The sequence below is a fragment of the Schistocerca nitens genome, chromosome 3 (genome assembly GCF_023898315.1).
Source record: "Schistocerca nitens isolate TAMUIC-IGC-003100 chromosome 3, iqSchNite1.1, whole genome shotgun sequence".
In the NCBI taxonomy this organism is placed as follows: domain Eukaryota; kingdom Metazoa; phylum Arthropoda; class Insecta; order Orthoptera; family Acrididae; genus Schistocerca; species Schistocerca nitens.
In genome coordinates this window covers 787115968-787135696 of record NC_064616.1, presented here as the reverse complement: position 1 = coordinate 787135696, position 19729 = coordinate 787115968, and the positions used below count along the sequence as shown (strand labels likewise).

The window sequence follows — 19729 nt, the reverse complement described above, 5'->3', positions numbered from 1 at the left end:
ATGAACTATGAGGGTTGCCCAGAAAGTAATGCACTTCATTTTTTGCTCAGCTGAAAACAATGCTACAAATGTAAGACATTGCATATGTATTATTTGAAGTCTCCTGAGTAAATGCGCCAAGTTTCCATCACTTCTGACAGATAGCATAGCTGCAGGAAAGTTTCAAAATGGTGTCTGGAAATGATGTATGTTACAAGTAAAGTGCTGTCGAATTTCTCACTGCAGAGAAAGAAACCATCAAGAATATTCACAAACACTTGGGCAAAGTCTATGGAGCATCTGCTGTTGACAGAAGTACTGTTAGTCACTGTCGTGGAGAGTGAGATCATCAGAAGGCAACCTCCTTCTGATGATCTCACTCTCCACGCCAGTGACTAACAGTGGAGCTCCACGATTTGCATCGGTTGGGGAGACTATCCACGGCTGTCACACCTGAAATGTTGCAGTGAGCTGATGTTTGGGCCATTAAAGGATGCCATTTGTGGAAGACATTTTGAGGATGATGAAGATGTGATTCACACTGTGAAGCAATGGCTCCACCACCAGGACAAGGACTGGTACCAACAGGGCATACACGCCCTTGTTCCGCACTGGAGGAAGGCCATAGAATGGGATGGAGATTACGTGGAAAAATAGGATGTGAAGGTAAATCACCATTCTTTTGTGTGTGTAATTCTCATTATATTCAATAAAGCATTGTTGAAGAAAAAAGTGTGGTGCATTACTTTCTGGGCAACCTTCATATTTATTACATGACAGCATGATGTTACCTTTGACTTTTTTATTTTTTTTTTTATTTTAAATATTGGTTGCTCATTTGTCAAGTGCAGTATATTGCCACATCACTGTGCAAATAATTTTTTTAAATACTACATTATAAGTAGAGAAGAGCCCAAAAAGCTGAAATTGCAATTATGGATAAATAAAATAGTACAACAAAATGCAACAACAAGCTGTGATTTAAAAATTCAGCGTCACTGTGTACCTGAAACCAGTTATTCACCAAGGATCATGGCATACTGGTGCCCAACTGAAATTGAGCAATCCAGACATTACTCACAACCAACCTTCACAGATTCATATTCTGCCTGTAGCTCTCTCCTACTTTACAAACTGTGAGGGTAGATCTTGACTTGTGCTTGGATTGTAAGTGTACTGTCCATGACAGGCAAGGTTTTGGATTCAACTCACAGTCTGTTACGGCATTCCAAAACATCACTTATGATGTGACCAGATTAATGAAAATTTATCAACTCAGTGGCACTGCATGAATAGTTTATTGTAGACCTGTTCTTGTGCTCCACTGGAAGACAAGACTGATAGAGCTCCTGCATGGCCTCATGAGAAACAACAAGTAGAAATGTTGTTAACAGTGGAATTGATGAATGAATACAGACAATTGGACTCAAACTAGTCCTACACCAAGTGTGACCACTTTTAACAAGAACATATATTATTAGTAAATAAATTTAAAGCCTCAGTCTCATTTATTTTAAGTCAGTCCTTGTTTCCCTTTTTGCAGCAAAGTGCAAGAGGTTGTAAGTACTAAACTTTTCATCGACTGCCATCAAATTTATTTCAGTTAAACTTGTCACAGCATACGGTTGCAAAAACATTGTGCACTTACATGACATGACAAATATTTCATTACCAATAAGACAAATCTTGTTTCTGTTTTGTTTGACCTTGTATGTCTCAACTCTTTCACTATTTTCACATCTTTGGTTAAAAGCAAATGGTCTGTTGGTCAATATCATGTGTTTAAAATGTTGTTACTTGAGTTCCATATCAACATCAATCCAATTTATTTTTCTACACAATTCAATCTGTAATGCAAAAATCTGAACATTTTATTTCTTTATTGTGTTCTAGAAGTACGTACTATTCTCAAAATTTGTTGAAAGTAACAGATACTATAATGACTCAAAAGTAGCTGTGTTTTTCATAATCTGTTACTTACCTGATTAAGACATTCTGCTTGTACTCGAGCAAGTTTTGTCTGTGCAAGTTCTAGCTCTAGCTCCCTAATCCTTTCCTGCGCCCTTTGAAGTTGGGGATCAATAGTAGCAGCTGGCATTCCTGTGTTTGCTGTCACTTCTTCCTCAGTGCCACAGACCAGTTTCTGACACTGATTGCATAACTTAACTTGTGCCTAGAAGAGCATATTTACTATCACAGACATTAGCAAAATTTGATCATACAATTTAAAAGAATAAATTTTGCAAAATATTCTTTTTAAATGGAAGCCTTAATGAAAATTATTTAGATTTTGACAAAACTGATGGTCTAAAAATGCATTTTCATCTATAATGAGTTTTTTAATATTTTACAATGTTATACATGTGAAAAATTTTCTTTTCAAAAAGATTTTTTGAAACTAAAATTTTTCTGAGTGTATAGTGATGGGATATTACAAAGTAACCCATACTACTAAACAGCATTTTACAGATACATATTAATAACATTTCAGGCATACCCTTAGTTCCTGTAGTGCCAATTTAGCTGCAATCTTTTCCGCATCCAGTCTCTGGCAAATCTATAATACACCAAAGACATATATTAGGGATTCATTTAATATAAAGATATGAAATGAAATGTATCTACGTGACTACTCTGCAATTCATACTCCAGTGCCCAGCAGAGGGTAAATATACACTCCCAAGAACATGGCAAATATAGTGTAATGATACAGTATATACGAGGAATAATCTAATGGATAATGAACATCATGTTAATTGGTAAATTTGCTCATAATTTACTCATGTACGTGAGTAAATACATCTCACACATGAAAATTACTGTGTGTGTGTGTGTGTGTGTGTGTGTGTGTGTGTGTGTGTGTGTGTGTGTTTGGAGGGGGAGGGGGAGAGAGGGAATGGAAGGGAGGAGGGGGAGAGGAGGGAAGAAGGGAGGGAGATATGGAGGGCAGGAGATACTTTGGAGGAATACATACCTCCTCCACAGGGCAACAGTCTGAAGTGCCCTGTAAATGCACAACTGGATTCAGATCACAGCTGTGAGCATATCACTTCGTAGAAGGAACACAATTCATGTAAAATCTATCCCCTGCAAACCATGCAGTATGATTGATTACTCTTTAAATTCAAGATGACAAGTAATTCACCAGGACAACCCTGCTGTTAAACTGCCAAGAGCAGTAAGTGCCCAACATTTGTTGATAAGAAACGAGCCTCACCATTAATCTCCATCTATCAATTTGTCTACAGACATAAGATAGGCTAGTCAATACCATTCACAAAGAGCTTCTCGAAGTCCACACAGTCCTACTGAAACACTACATACTGCAGATATTTGTCAAATAATATTTCAATTCTGCCACAGTACTTAAGGATCATTCCATACACAAAATGTTGTGCTCTTTGTAACTGCCAGCAAATGGGTAGATTGCGAGCAGCTGCTTGGCAAGAGAAGCCCAGTCATTACCTCACATGTAACAAACATGTTGCTATAAAAAAAAATACTTATGTAGTGTGAAGTGCTTTCCTAAGGGATGCTCTGGAAAATCACTGATTTGTCAAAATGAGTGTTAAAGTGTTTGAAGGTCTCTGGTAAGCAAAATATATTATGAGCCTAGTCTCATTTCAATTGCAGACAGTTACTAACATGCTCATCATGAAATCAGAAACATCTGACTGGGGCACATGTAGGGTGCATAAAACCAAATGTACCAGTTTTTCACTGCTTAATCAGTTGGTAGACCATAAGCCCCACAGAATATCTCAGGGCCCTGCATAGTGTCAATATTTGCTCTCTTCCCAGTGCCTCATGTCGTGTTTCTGCTTTTGTATCTGGGCACTTTAAAGCTATGTTTAGTGCCAATGTGCCAGATACTAGACATGTGTCATATTTAACTTTATCTCAGATTACACATGAGACGCAAAGAGTTTCATTTTATTACTTCACTTATTTCTGTTTATTCTAAACATGTAGGGTGGGCAAAGTAAAACTTGACCAGAAATTACTTACAATACAACTGATGCAGGACTGACCCTTGTTAATGAATATCAAAGAAGATGCTGGCAATGTTCACCACTGACATTGGTGCAACACTGTGCTCAATTTATCAAACTTTGAGAAACGAGTAGAAGCTCTGTCTGGGGGAGAGCAGCAATAGCATTTTCAGCACTATACGTTAGCACTTCCACTGTGTGAGGTTTATCTGAGCACATCCAACCCTTCAATTTGCCCCTTAGGTAAAAATTAGAGGAAGAGCAATGATGCGATCAAGGTGGTCGGGACAATGTGTTGTCTCTGCTCACTGTCCTCTCTTTACCAAACACCTCATGCACTTATGACAAGTTTGTCAATGTGGTGTGTGCTGTTGTTCCACCTTGCTGGAAAGAGCCATTAATTTCCTGTGATTAGATCCATATACATACTGAACAATTCCCCAACATACTGGCACTGATAATTTGGTGAAAGAATCTTGTTGCATGCGGACACCAGACATTGTGCACAAAACACTAATCTTGAGATTATTCAATGGCTCTTCAAAGTAATGGTGGGGATTTTCTGACGCATAATGGCACACATTCTGTGAGTTCACATACCCACACAGGCCCCATCTGAAAAAATGAACAACTGAGGATCCAAAAGTCCCGGTTCTACTTCACTCGGAAACCACTGCCAGGACTCAACATGCTGAAGTTTGTCTCGATGTCTTAACTCTTGCACAGCAATAAACTTGTAAGGATACAGATGCTTGTCCTTTTTGACACTTTTTCGACACATCGGTACCTTAATTCCCATTTGCACAGATAAGTGGTTGTTGAGATTTCAGCAGATTTTGTTCTAGGCTTTCCTGGTGTTCGAACACTATTTGGGCAGTCATCAATTTTGTCCAAAATAGTACCCATTTCATGCCTTTTGCCACTAGGTTCTGCATTGCAGACTTTGCTGGAAATTTTGCCAAAACACTTCCAGTCTTGAACTTCTGTGGAAACTATTCCGTACATATTTTCCATTAACTATACTTCACTTAACATTCAATAATCACACACTGTTTTATTGTATCATTTTGTGCTGTATTCAACTGGTCACTTAACACATCTGCCCCTCTCACTCACTCAAATGTAATGACACAGTGAAGTATTCGAGTCAGAGCATGCAGGAGAGGCACATGCGCAGACATGAGACAGTAACCAATAGGTGCATCGAAATCATGTTTTCCACCATTTTCTGTGACGGACAGTTCTCCTGGTCATTATCATTAACAACAGTCAATTCCACATCAACCTCACAAATATTTTCCGAGCCAGTTTTATTTTACCCACTTCAGTGAGCACACAACAAGATGTAACAGGGTGTATACAAGGAAATGGAAAAAAATTCCCGGATTTTTCCCGGATATCCCGGTTAAAAACACACTCTCTCCCGGGAGAAAATACACGTTTTCCGTGTGAAGTGACAGTATACTATTCCTCGGAACTGTAAAACTCACCAATCCTTTGGATGGTTATGGTTTTATACACTGGCGTAGAATTTCTGAGCCCTTTTGAAAACGAAACTCAGAAAAAAAGACCATTTACACTGTATATTTTCGTATTACGAAAGTATAAATTCGAATTCCACCAAACACATAATGTTACTTTCCGAAGCATTGAAACCGAGATTGCGATGCGCCTTTGTAAGCCAGTCATAGCTCATGTCACGTGATTTCGCCAGCCAATACAGCGGGTATTCAGAGCTTAGGACACGTGATGTAGTCAGCCAATAGCATTATCACTGTTAAGTAGTGTGTGCCACAAATAGGAAAAGTTAATGGTGTACATTAATATGCATAGTGTTGCTACAAGAAAAGCAGAGCTTTCACATATAATATTGGTCTCTACGATTAATAAGCTGCAAGAGAAGCTAAACTTTCACATATAACGTTGATCTTTTTTTGCGAGATACATCACACAAATGTGCCAGGAAAAGTCTTAATACCAACATAAATGTCTGATCTTCTGGGCTCGAATTTTTTTCTATATGGTCGTCCTCAAATACTTGATTTTTAAATGAGAGTCAAACGCTCTGTGAGTTTAAGAAATTCATCGCACTTTCTCGCACTTTGTTCATCTTGCATAAAAGGAAATTTACTTTGAAAGTAACGCTTTTCAATCAATCATTCGCAATATTTTCCCAGGACCTGTTAGAAAGAGGTTCATTTCAGCAGTTGCCAGAGAGCGCCAAATAACAGCAGTCACCATGCTTGCGCAGCTATGACGACGCAGTAAGCCCATATGTTCGTACGTGTAGAACATTAAAAGATTTTACGTTATGTCATAGAAGAAACAAGGCATCAGAGGAATTCCATGAACCATACTAAAATGCGTAATTCAGCTTAAAGAGCACATTCGTATGTCCAGATTTGGTTGTAAATTTTTTTGGAGTAACAGTACTGTATTGTCTCATTTTTGTTTTTTATTAATATGGCATAATGCCATATGTGCTCTAAGTTGAAAACATTCTTCATTCTACATTGTTCTGCAAGGCGATTAATGCTTGACTGAAATTGCCTCCCGAGGCAGATACCCTGGTTTGCTCTCAGTGAATAGGGCAGCTTGTGCGCCAGTAAAATTTTTCCAGGTAGCATCTTGCTGCTTGCTTATACAGCTAACAGCCACATTTTTGTAGCCAGAAGCTGGAGAAGGTAAATGCGTGACTCAACTGCGCATGCGCATGGGTTCGCTCGCAACTGCTCACATGAATCTAATGTAAACAGTTTTGACGTCATGCTCATCGGAGGCAATTCGTTATTATGAAGCATTGCATAGTCTTCCTAAAGCCTTTGACACATTTTTCTATTGGCAGACACTTGTATGAGCACTGTGTTATGTTGTGTACATGGCACATTTCCTTTGCAACTTAAGTTCCCCCCCCCCCCCCCCCCTCGTTTATGTTTTATTGCTGCAGTATTATTCTGCAGTAGCGGGATGCAGTAATATCCTTTGTTAGAGTATTATTTCTTACCACTGAAAGCTATAAACAATTAACTGAAAACTGAAACAAAACAGAAACATCCCGGAATTATAAAAAATTCCCGGGTTTTTCCCGGTTTTCTCCCGGATGAAAAAATTCCCGGGTTTTCCCCGCATCTCCCAGTTGTCCCAGGTCGTATACACCCTGTATTAAGTGTTTAGAGATGCAAAAGATAACAGGGTAGTGGAGACAGAAAAATACACTGTCCAGTCACATTAATGTCAAAAGCCTGAATACCCACCTTCTGCAGAATGAGACATGCAGGAAGAGTGTCAATGGGGGTTCTGGAAGCTACAATAAGGGATGTGGAGCCATGTCAGCTCTAGCACCATGGCCAGCTGCAATAGGATTCTCAGTTTAGGATCCATGGGGCAAACAGCCTGAGTGAGGTGGTACCACAGATTCTTGATTGGGTTTAAATCCGGGGAGTTTGGCGGAGAAAGGGGTACAATAAACTCATCCTGGTGCTCTTCAAACCATGCACATACACTTCGATTTGTGTGACACATTGCATTGTACTGCTGGTAGAGGCCACTGTGCTGGGCAAAATCAAACTGCATATAATGGTGGACATGGTCCCCAAGGATGATTCAAACTTGGGTTGATATTGTGCCTTCTAGAATGATGAGATAACTCAGGGAATTCCACAAAAACAGTCCTCTGATCATAACGCTTCCCCCTTACCCTGGAGTCTTCCAAAGATTGTTGCAGAGTGTCTTCTTTCAGTCCGATGGAGCATAAAACATGATTCATCTAAAAAGGCCACCTGTCATCACTCAGTGTACGTCCAGTTGAGGTACTGGTGTGCAAAATCCAGCCTTTGGCACCACTGAACAGCAGTCAGCATGGGTGCATGAACCAATTAGCTGTTTCATAAATGCTGCCACTCATGGCCCAAAAGACAATTATCTTGCCCATTTGAACATCAGATTAATCACTGTGTTTCCGCAATATGACACGACAGTACTGTTTTCCATGCCCCCTGATAAATTTTATATACCCTCTGCTGCTAGTGCTGCCAGCTGCAGTCTGTGAGAGGTTATTGCATGTTGACATCGAACATAGGCAGCGGTCACATTTATGTGACTGCAACATGTGGAATGAGAATGTGAAAACAATATTTGTAAAAGTTATATAGTTGCCCAAAAGAAAATAGGCCAATTGACAGTGAGAATGTAGTGCAAGAAGATGACAAGGAAGATTCAGTCTTTACCTCAGTGTTTCAAAAAATTTCGCATGAACTTGGAAGGAAAATCAAGTTCAGGTAATAATGAAATACTAATGGAATTCTAACAGGATCAGGCCAAAGAGTGGACAGGAGAAAGAACTATACACGCTCATGAATAAAACTTATGAAACCAGAGACAGTCAATCAGATTTTGAAAAGCATGTAATTCTAATTGTTCTGAAGAAAGCAAGAATCAGAAGATGTGAAAATTACTACACAATCAGTCTAGAATCACACATGTCAAAAATACTCATAACAGTATTTTATTGAAGAATGGAAGGGAAAATTGAAAGCAGAAAAAATGGCTAATAAAGAACTCAATATAGTGAAAAGGTGAAATTTCTGAACACAGGTTATGACATGTGATATTGCTGAAATCTGTTCAAGGCATGATAGAAGAATACAAACACAGAACAAGGCCTAGATATGAGTAAGTAAGGCAGATTGTTGGTGATGTAGTATGCACCTGTTATGCTGAAATGAAGATAATTGCTGGCAAGTGACATGACGGGAGAACTGTGACAGACCAACTTTAGGATCGATGACTGAAACATAGGCATGAGTTTCTATCTTTTAAATGTCAGAATCCTTAATTTCTTTAACTATTCTCTTTTCTGACACATCGGCACCACATTTGTGACAAGGGAAACTCCCCATTTTTTCAGTGGTAAAATGACCCATTAAAGACTCAACATAGATCAAACATGAAAACAGGAAGAGGGTGTAGTGCACTGCAAAAAAGAAGCAAAATACAAACAATAAATGGTCCCAGCTCAAGATGTGCAACATCAAGCACTGTGCAAGAACCACACAATCGCAGTTATGTGATCATGGTTTTGTACTGCAAACTGGGAGATCCGTGTCCAAACTTCCACTGTGCCTCCCCCCCCCCCCCCCCTTTTTCCTTTTTTTCCCCATGAAATGAAATTTTTAACTTTCCATCTGGTCACTGACCTGTTTGTTCTCCTTCTGTAGTCTTGGAAATTGCGATACTATGCATTGGTTATAGAATATGACTCATTTGGTAAGAACATATTAACATCGCAATTAAACATTATGCATATTGACAGCAGATGACATGCCACATATCCCTTGCACAGAAATGAAAACAACATACAAATGTGTGTAAAATATGTTAGAACAAAGGAATTAAATAGGCAAAGCTTGCAAAAGGGAATACAAGAGTAATAACGGGTGGTATTTGTGTTGAACAAATAGGAGGTACGTACATCTGGAGGTCCCTTCCTTACACATCACAGTTGCAAACAGATGTTACTCCACGACACAGACACAAATTTGAATATGACGAAAAGATACGTCAATGACCAGATGGACAGTTCACCTTCTGTTTTCAAAGTTCAGAAAACCTGCTTCCTGTTTTCATCCTTGATCTGTGTTCAGTTTTTGATATTCTACCCACTGGGTCACCTTACCACTAAATGGGGTGAAGGGAAGTTTCCCTTGTGAGTGCAAAGTTGTTAAAAAAACATCAGGAATGAAAATTCACCTCCAACAGACTAGCAAGTAATGACGGACATCCAAGAAGGCAACCACTGGCTGACTATAACTTGGAAAAGCACAGCAACTTCTCATTTTACAGAGTTTATGCATATTATATAACAAATGTCAACTGCAAGGTGATTAGTGCATTGCATGTATCTGTAAGCATGGCACAACACATGGCACTAGAACAGCCCACTTATTTCTAATAGTCTTTTTACGCCATGAGACATTAATAATAACGTCAATGATCTGGGTGAATGTCGCTGTATGGAAAACACTTTTCTTGAGATGTACCTGAACACTTTTGATGACATAATGTGTAATTAAGTATTTGGAGATTACATGCCCTTGTGATATGTGATTGTGCCCAATATGCAAATTACTGTTTTGTATATGGATTCTGAAAATTAGATTTGCCACACTGAGAAGTAGTCACATTACTGCGCACATCCATAATCACTCCAAGTTACTAATTTTTCGAGGAGAAAATGATGGATGGAACAGTCTTTTTTTTTTCTAGTGAACACTAAATGAAATGGAATGATCGTATGGCATTGTTGGCTGGGAGGCCCCATTCGGGGGGAGTTCAGCCGCTGGAAGTCCTTTTTAGGTGATGCCACATCAGCGACTTGTGAGTCAATAATGATGAAAGACACACAACACCCAGTCCCCTGCAGGGAATTGAACCCGGGCCCCCTGATTATCCCTTTTAAGATATGTATGCACTTCAGTTTGTCACACTATCTGTTATAGTATTTCTTTGGGTGGCCTTCATCCCAGCACTTGTTTTGTTTTGCAGGATGTGGTAGTGTGACCTAGATTACAGCATTTGATGCATTTAGACACAACCAAATAGTCATTCACATTCCGTGTTCTGAGGCCAATATACAGTGCTTTGGAGTTTACTTCTGTCATACAGTGGAGAGCATCCTTGTCTTAATCCCAGTTTTAAGACATAGTCTGAGCTCCTGTTTCAGCTCTTCTATAGTTTTGTACTACATTCCTCACTGGGAAATCTCACGTGGCATGTTATTCACAAAAAAGTATGGTTATATTTTTTTAAGGGGGCTCACATTTAATGTTTGGTATTTTACTGGCTTTCTCTTGTAGATTATATAGACAGATACAGGAAAATTTCGTGTAAATGATAAAGCAAACAATAAAACGAGATCTGCTATTTTTAGCAACATAAAGTGTCTCCACAGATGATAAAGAGATTGACGGGATTTACGATGAGATAAAAGAAATTATTAGGATTTTTACGGAAGAGAAAATTTAATTTATGGGTAACTGGAATTCAATAGTATAAAAAGGAAGTGAACAAAAAATAGTAAGAGAATATGGAACAGCTAGAATTTTGTACAGAGCATAATTTAATCATAACTAACATTTGGTTTATGAATTGTGATGAAGGTTGTAATGTGGAGGAGAATGGAGAAACTGGAAGGTTTCAGATTGATTATGTAACAGCAAGACGGAGACTTGGAAACAATATTTTAAACTCTGAGACATTTCCAGGGACCTATGTGGAATCTGACCATGATTTACTGCTTATGCACTGTAGATTTAAATTGAAGAAATTGCAAAACGGTAGGAAATTAAGAAGGTGGCATATGAATATTTTGAAAGATCCAGAAGTCACTGAGAGTTTCAAAGGGAGCATTAGGCAATGACTGACTGAAACAGGAAAGGAAGGTGGTAGCTTTAGAGATGAAATAGCAAACACAGCAGAGGATCAAAGAGATACAAAATGGATAAGCAGGAATGGCTGAAGAACAAATGCAAGGCTCTAGAAAATTGTATAACTAGGGAACAGTTGAAGGAGTACATAGAGGGTTATACAATGGAAATAGGGGACTGATGACCCTGTCGTTTAGTCCCTTTATGCCCAAAAATACCACCAACACGGGAAATGAATCTGAAGGCAATATTATAGAAACACAATACAAAGCAGATGATAATGAATGATATGATACTGCAAGAAGAACTTGACAGAGCACTGAAAGACATCAGTCTAAACTAGACACCTGGAGTAGACGAAATTTCGTTGGAATTTCTCAGATCTTTGGGAGAGCCAACTATGACAAAACTATTCCACCTGATGTGCATGACGAAGAAGGAGGTTAAATACCCTCAGACTTCAAGAAGAATGGAATAATTCCTATTCCAAAGTTGTCAGGGGATGACAAGTATTAATTTTACCAAAATTTCAGTTTAGTAAGTCATGGCTGCAAAGTACTGACATAAATTACACTCCTGGAAATGGAAAAAAGAACACATTGAAACCGGTGTGTCAGACCCACCATACTTGCTCCGGACACTGCGAGAGGGCTGTACAAGCAATGATCACACGCACGGCACAGTGGACACACCAGGAACCGCGGTGTTGGCCGTCGAATGGCGCTAGCTGCGCAGCATTTGTGCACCGCCGCCGTCAGTGTCAGCCAGTTTGCCGTGGCATACGGAGCTCCATTGCAGTCTTTAACACTGGTAGCATGCCGCGACAGCGTGGACGTGAACCGTATGTGCAGTTGACGGACTTTGAGCGAGGGCGTATAGTGGGCATGCGGGAGGCCGGGTGGACGTACCGCCGAATTGCTCAACACGTGGGGCGTGAGGTCTCCACAGTACATCGATGTTGTCGCCAGTGGTCGGCGGGAGGTGCACGTGCCCGTCGACCTGGGACCGGACCACAGCGACGCACGGATGCACGCCAAGACCGTAGGATCCTACGCAGTGCCGTAGGGGACCGCACCGCCATTTCCCAGCAAATTAGGGACACTGTTGCTCCTGGGGTATCGGCGAGGACCATTCGCAACCGTCTCCATGAAGCTGGGCTACGGTCCCGCACACCGTTAGGCCGTCTTCCGCTCACGCCCCAACATCGTGCAGCCCGCCTCCAGTGGTGTCGCGACAGGCGTGAATGGAGGGACGAATGGAGACGTGTCGTCTTCAGCGATGAGAGTCGCTTTTGCCTTGGTGCCAATGATGGTCGTATGCGTGTTTGGCGCCATGCAGGTGAGCGCCACAATCAGGGCTGCATACGACCGAGGCACACAGGGCCAACACCCGGCATCATGGTGTGGGGAGCGATCTCCTACACTGGCCGTACACCACTGGTGATCGTCGAGGGGACACTGAATAGTGCACGGTACATTCAAACCGTCATCGAACCCATCGTTCTACCATTCCTAGACCGGCAAGGGAACTTGCTGTTCCAACAGGACAACGCACGTCCGCATGTATCCCGTGCCACCCAACGTGCTCTAGAAGGTGTAGGTCAACTACCCTGGCCAGCAAGATCTCCGGATCTGTCCCCCATTGAGCATGTTTGGGACTGGATGAAGCGTCGTCTCACGCGGTCTGCACGTCCAGCACGAACGCTGGTCCAACTGAGGCGCCAGGTGGAAATGGCATGGCAAGCCGTTCCACAGGACTACATCCAGCATCTCTACGATCGTCTCCATGGGAGAATAGCAGCCTGCATTGCTGCGAAAGGTGGATATACACTGTACTAGTGCCGACATTGTGCATGCTCTGTTGCCTGTGTCTATGTGCCTGTGGTTCTGTCAGTGTGATCATGTGATGTATCTGACCCCAGGAATGTGTCAATAAAGTTTCCCCTTCCTGGGACAATGAATTCACGGTGTTCTTATTTCAATTTCCAGGAGTGTATTTACACAAGGATGGAAAAACTGATAGAAGCCTACCTTGGAGAAGATGAGTTTGTATTCCAGAGAAATGTAATAACATGTGAGGCTATACTGATCCAATGACTTATCTTAGAAGGTAGGTTAAAGAAAGGCAAACCTACATTTATGGAGTTTGTACACTGAGAAACAGCTTTTAATAACGTTGACTGAAATACACTCTTCAAAATTCAGAAGGTAGAAGGGGTAAAATACAGAGAGCAAAAGGTTATTTACATTTTATACAGAAACCAGACAGCAGCTATAACAGTCAAAGGGCATGAAACAGAAGGGAGTAAGACAAGGTTGTAGACTTGGAAACCATATTTTAAACTATGAGACATTTCTAGGGACCTATGTGGAATCTGACCATGATCTACTGCTTATGCACTGTAGATTTAAACTGAAGAAATTACAAAACAGTAGGAAATTAAGGAGGTGGCACATGAATAGCCCTGAAGTTATTCAATTTGTACACTGAGCAAGCAGTAAAGATACCAAAGAAAAATCTGGAGAAGGAACTGAAGTTCAAGGAGAAAAAAAAAATGTTTTCTGAAGACACTATGATTCTATCACAGACAGTAAAGGACATGGAAGAGCAGGTGAATGGTATGAACAGTGTCTTGAAAGGAGGATATAAAATGAATATAAAAAAAGGAAAACAAGGCTAATGGAATGCAGTCGTATTAAATCAGACAATGCTGGGGGATTTAGATTAGGAAATGAGACACTAAAAGTAGTAGATGAGTTTTGTTATTTGGGCAGCAAAATAACTTATGATGGCTGAAGTAGGTAAGATAAAAAATTCAGACTGGTAATAGCAAGAAAAGCATTCCTGAAAGAGAGGAATTTATTAACATCTATGAAGGGTATTCAATAGCAACACATTTCTTTCTGAAAGCACACTGGTTTTATTCAGGATTCCAATACACCATTTATTTCTCACTCTCTTGGCTACAAAACCCCATTTTTCAATATGATCTCCATTCAATGCAATGGCCTTACACCACCATACTGGGAGGGCTTGTATGCTCATATGGTGCGACTCTACTGGTCAACGTTGGAGCCAACATCTTGCTGCATCAATAACCTCCCTCCCCATCATCCATGTACTGCTTCCAGCAAAACACATCTTTCATTGGGCCAAACAGATGGAAGTCAGAAGGTGCAAGGTCCGGGCTATAGGGCTGATGAGGAAGGACAGTTCAGTGAAGTTTTGTGAGCTGCTCTCGGGTTTGCAGACTTGTGTGAGGCCTTGTGTTGTCATGGAGAAGAAGTTCATTTGCATTTTTTGTGGTGTCGAACATGGTGAAGTCTTTTCTTCAATCCTGAGGGTAGCACAATAGACTTCAGAGTTGATCATTGCACCATGAGGGTGGACTCAAACAGAACAACCCTTTCTGAGTCCCAGAAGACCACCGACGTGACTTTACCAGCTGAGGGTGCGGCTTTGAACTTTTTCGTCATAGGATAGATGGTATGGTGCCGCTCTGTGTATTGGGGTTTTGTTTCCAGTTCAAAGTGATGAACCCATGTTTCACTGCCTGTGACGACGTTTGACAAAAAATTTACACTATTAGCCTTGCAATGTGCAAGCAATCCTGCACACATGGTCCTTTGTTGCTCTTTACAGTCTTCTGTTAGGTGATAAGGAACCCGGCGGGCACAGACTTTCAAGTATCACAGTTGGCGGATGAGTGTGTCAGCGCTACTAACAGAGATGTCCAATTTTGCAATGAGGTGTTTGTTTGTGATCCATCGAACACCTCGAATGTGTGTGTAAACTCATTCCAACACTGCAGGAGTCACAGCTGTGTGTGGCCAGTCGGCTCAAGGGATATCGGACAGGTTTGTGCAACCCTGTTGTGATAAAGACACCCGAGTTACCCCAGGTCTCACTGTGCTTCTGTTCACTGCCAGATCTCCATAGACATTCTGCAAGTGCCTATTAATATTTGCGATGCTCTCATTTTCCACTAAATAAATTCAAATAAATCTCTCTGCTAGGAACGCATGTCTGTTACAGGTGCCATTTTGAAGGTGACATATAGAGCCACAACCTATCAGAACTTCATGAAATTACAGGGGCTGAAGCGGGAATATTCCATGGTGTACCACAGAAAATTCAGCACTGTTCCAACAGAAATGGGCAGAGAAAAAATGTGTTGAACTACTTATTGAATACCCCTCATAATAAAAATTTAAGCATTAGGAAATCTTTTTGAAGATATTTGCCTGGAGTGGAGCAGTTCAGCAAAGAAAAGAATAGAAGCTTTAGAAATGTGGTGCTACAGAAGAAAGCTGAAGATTACATGGGTAGCTGGCATAACTAATTAGGAGGTACTGAACAGAATTTGGGAGAAAAGAAATCGGTGGCACAGCTTGATTAAAAGAAGGGATCAATTGATAGGACACATATTGAGACATTAAGGAATTATTAATTTGGTATTGAAGGTAAGAGTGGAGGGTAAGACTTGTAGAGGGAGACCAAGAGACGAATACAGTAAGTCAATTCAAATGAATGTAGGTTGCAGTAGTTTTTTGTAAATAAAGAGGCTTGCACAGGATGGACCAGCACTGAGAGCTGCAGTAGGCCAGGCTACAGACTGAAGACGATGACAATGAAAAAAAAATGTTAAATTGATGGCTTTTACGAGATGTCACAGAATTTGGCGTTTTTTCCTGTTCTCTTGTAAAAATGTTATACATCCCTGGGCAGCATTTTACCAATATTGGTAACAGATAGTCATTTAATGTCGAAATTGGATTTTACCTTTTTTCTCATTGCTGAGAATTGTGTACAATCTTAAAATACCAGTTGACTTGCTGCATAAAAACTACGGCTCTTGATGTGACACCCAACAAAAACACCTTACTTCCAATGATCACCATTCTAGTAACAGTTTTTTGTTGACTTGGCACTTTTTCAAAAGCTATTGAGGGTAAAAAAAAAGGAAAATTAAGAGAGCTTCAATGTGGTGCATTAGTCAAGCTACACATTTTCATAGCATAAATACATGTGTATGAAAAATATCAACTACGGCACTTTAGTTGTGTAAACATGTAACTCAACATGGCATCTGATCACCTTTCAACCTAAACTAAGCCACAATCTACATAACAGATCACACTGTACCACACATATCATTTACAAAATAGTAAAAATAATACTGAATAAATATTTATTGAAATGAACATTCTCACTGTTCCGTTTACCCTAAAAAACCAGTTTGCATGACATCATGCGTCCTGGCTCTGATTGGCTGACAAAAGCAAACCGAGCAGGTGCCATGTTGATTTATGTGTTTGGTGATTTTCATGTTTGTACTTGTGTACTCCAAAAATATGCAGTCCCCAGATAGAGCCATTTTTGCTATGATGTTTTGTTGCAGAAAAATATCAAGAAATCTGATGACACAAACTTAAACACTGCCTGCATTCCAAGTTGAAAGTAAATATTGTTTCATTATTACTTCTAATCAAATTATGTGACTAGGGAGTATCATCTCAGTCATGTGACTGGATTTGTGATTTCCTGTCAGAAAGATCACAGTTTGTAATAACTGTTAGAAAGTCACTGAGTAAAACACAAGTAATATCTGACATCCGCAAGGAAGTGTTCAGTCCCTCTGCTGTTCCTGATCCACATAAATGATTTAGGAGACCATATGAGCAGCCCTCTTAGTTTGTTTGCAGATGATGCTATCATTTACAATCTTGTGAAGTCATCAGGTGATCAAAACCAATTGCAAAATGATTTAGACAAGATACCTATATGGTGTGGAATGAGTCAATTGACTCTAAATAATGAAAAGTGTGAAGTCATTCATGCAAATACTAAAAGAATTCTGTTAAATTTCAGTTCCACAATGAATCACACAAATATAAAGGCTATGAATTCAACTAAATACTTAGGGATTACAATTATGGATAACTTGAGCTGGAATGATCACATAAATAATATTGTGGGGAAACTGAACCAAGGACTGTTATTACACTTAGGAGGTACAACAGGTCTACAAAAGAAACTGCCTACACTATGCTTGTCTGTCCTCTTCCAGAATACAGTTGCACAGTGTGGGATCCACATCAGATAGGATTGACAGGGAACATCGTAAAAGTTCAAAGAAGGTGAGCTCATTTTGAATTATCATGAAATAGGGGGAGAGTGCCACTGATATACTGAATTGGGGTGGCTATCATTAAAACAAAAGCGTTTTTCACTGTTGAAGGATCTTCTCATGAAATTTCAATCACCAACATTCATCTCCAAATGCAAAAATATTTTGTTGGTGCCCACCTACATAAGGAAAAATGATTCATAATAAGAGAAATAAGAGCTCGCACAGTAAGATTAAATGTTCATTCTTCTTGTATATTGTTTGAGAGTGGAACAGTAAAGAAATAGCTTTAAGTTGTTTCAATGAACCATCTGCCAGGCACTTAATTGTGAATTGCATACTGATCATGTAGATGTACAAGACATGTCCAGAAAGTAAGTATGGTTTTGGAAAAAAAACTCAAAAACACGTTTTCAAACCAAAATTTAGTTTTAAAAGAAGGAGCATTTCGTAAAGAATTTTTCTAGGTAGTTGCCAACACTGTTTACCATAGTGGGATACAAAACTTTCTGTGCCACTTCATAGAAGGCTGCCACCACTGAAGACAGCCACTGCTGAACATTGTTTTTTGAGTCTTTTCTACTTGTTGAGTTCCTTCCCAGGTGAGAAACCATCAATGCATTACAATACTGTGAAACACTTACAAAACTAGGTGTGAAATGCTCAGTCAATGCATTGCATTGCTTCATGACAACACATCCCCATTCTGCTGTTGTCACTCAACACCTTATTCAACAATTCAGTTGGGAACAGTTTAGTCACCCACCATACAGCCCGGATTCCGTACCTTCTAACTACCACTTATTCTTGAACTTTAAGTGTGATTTTGGGGGAAGGTGCTTTGACAGTGATGACGATGCACAAAAAACGGTGTTCAGCAGTGGCCGTCTTCACTGGCGAAATCTTTCTACGAAGAAGTTATAGAAAAGTTGGTTTCCTGCTACGACCCGTGTCTGAACAATGGTGGCAACTATGTGCAAAAATAGTTTAAGAAAAGGTCTCTCTTGTAAAAATTAATTTTGGTTGAAAAAAATCTCATAGATGTAGACTATGCTAAAATCAGAGGTATTAGTTCATGACAATTGAAAACAACACAACTGTAAAGAACTATAACTACTGTACAAGAAAATTCTGTAATCAGTCATAATGTTGATGAATAAAGGTTTCATTTATTTATACCTAGTATTATGCTTAAGGGAATCTTCAGATAATGGCATACATTTCATGTACTTTGTATAGTGATGCAACAATATGAAGCAGAGAAGAACTGTGTTAATTTCAGTCAAATTTTTTCTGTCTGGAAACTAAGTAATGTATGGGAAACCATACAATGAAAGGACAAAGTATAATCAGGTTACTAAAACAAACATTAAAAACAACTAAATCTCCAAATTACAAGTTAATAAAATTTAGAGTGAAGCACATGAGGCACGTGTTTTGCAAATGTTATAGTGAGTATCTTCGAAAGTTAATAATGTATACACTACTGAAAAAGAACAAAATGTAACAGTAGAGTCATTCATTATGCTGTGCATTACCTGTTTATATTCCGTAATGATTGTATTATTTCTGCAGCTTTCATTTTCAGCCCTTTGTACTTCACGTTGCAGCATTTCTTTAATCTAGAGAAAAAATGGAAAGTAGAATGAAAAGCAATAAAAGCAGTAAAACAATATAATGATTTCTTCGGTAAATACAACACAATTTCTTCTCTGATGATAAAAAACTGGTTTCTTAAAATCTGTATTGAGCAGGCAAGCCAGGTAGTTGACATTACAATGAATCCAGCATTTACATTTAGAGTTGCGATAATGATGCATTTCTTGCTACTGTGTCAACTTTATTGTTTGTGTACAGTGAGATGATGGCCAAATTGCCACACACTTCATGTTTGATGAAGCAGTTTGTTATAGTATTGTACTTTTCCAACCCGATGCAGCTATTTCTCTTGATGGAAAATAGCTGGGGAACATGGAATGTAATATGACCATTCACTCTGTCCACTACGTCTATAAACTGCTGTCCCATGATTTCATTTATAATACAGTAACTGACAATCTGTAATTTCATAATTGTACTACTACCTAACTCACCATTTTTAGATACGCGTAAATAGTTACTAATAACAAATGACACATTGTGACATAATGTGATCTATAAAAATGTCATACTTGCTGTTATTTTTAAGATTAGGCTCTGTTATT

General features: G+C 39.6%; 1 protein-coding gene across 4 annotated transcripts in view; it reads right to left on the bottom strand.

Moving 5' to 3' along the window:
- LOC126248802 (rab GTPase-activating protein 1-like) overlaps positions 1 to 19729 on the bottom strand; it is a 185686-nt gene that overhangs the window by 13007 nt on the left and 152950 nt on the right. For 3 of the 4 annotated variants that reach the window (XM_049950193.1, XM_049950196.1, XM_049950195.1), the window contains 3 exons: positions 19064 to 19147; positions 2477 to 2536; positions 1961 to 2152 (listed from right to left, as the gene is read on the bottom strand). In XM_049950193.1, the coding sequence (XP_049806150.1) occupies positions 1961 to 2152; positions 2477 to 2536; positions 19064 to 19147 (336 nt within the window). Of the gene's footprint in view, positions 1 to 1694; positions 1827 to 1960; positions 2153 to 2476; positions 2537 to 19063; positions 19148 to 19729 lie in introns of those variants that run through there. The other variant, XM_049950194.1, reaches the window with a different exon arrangement.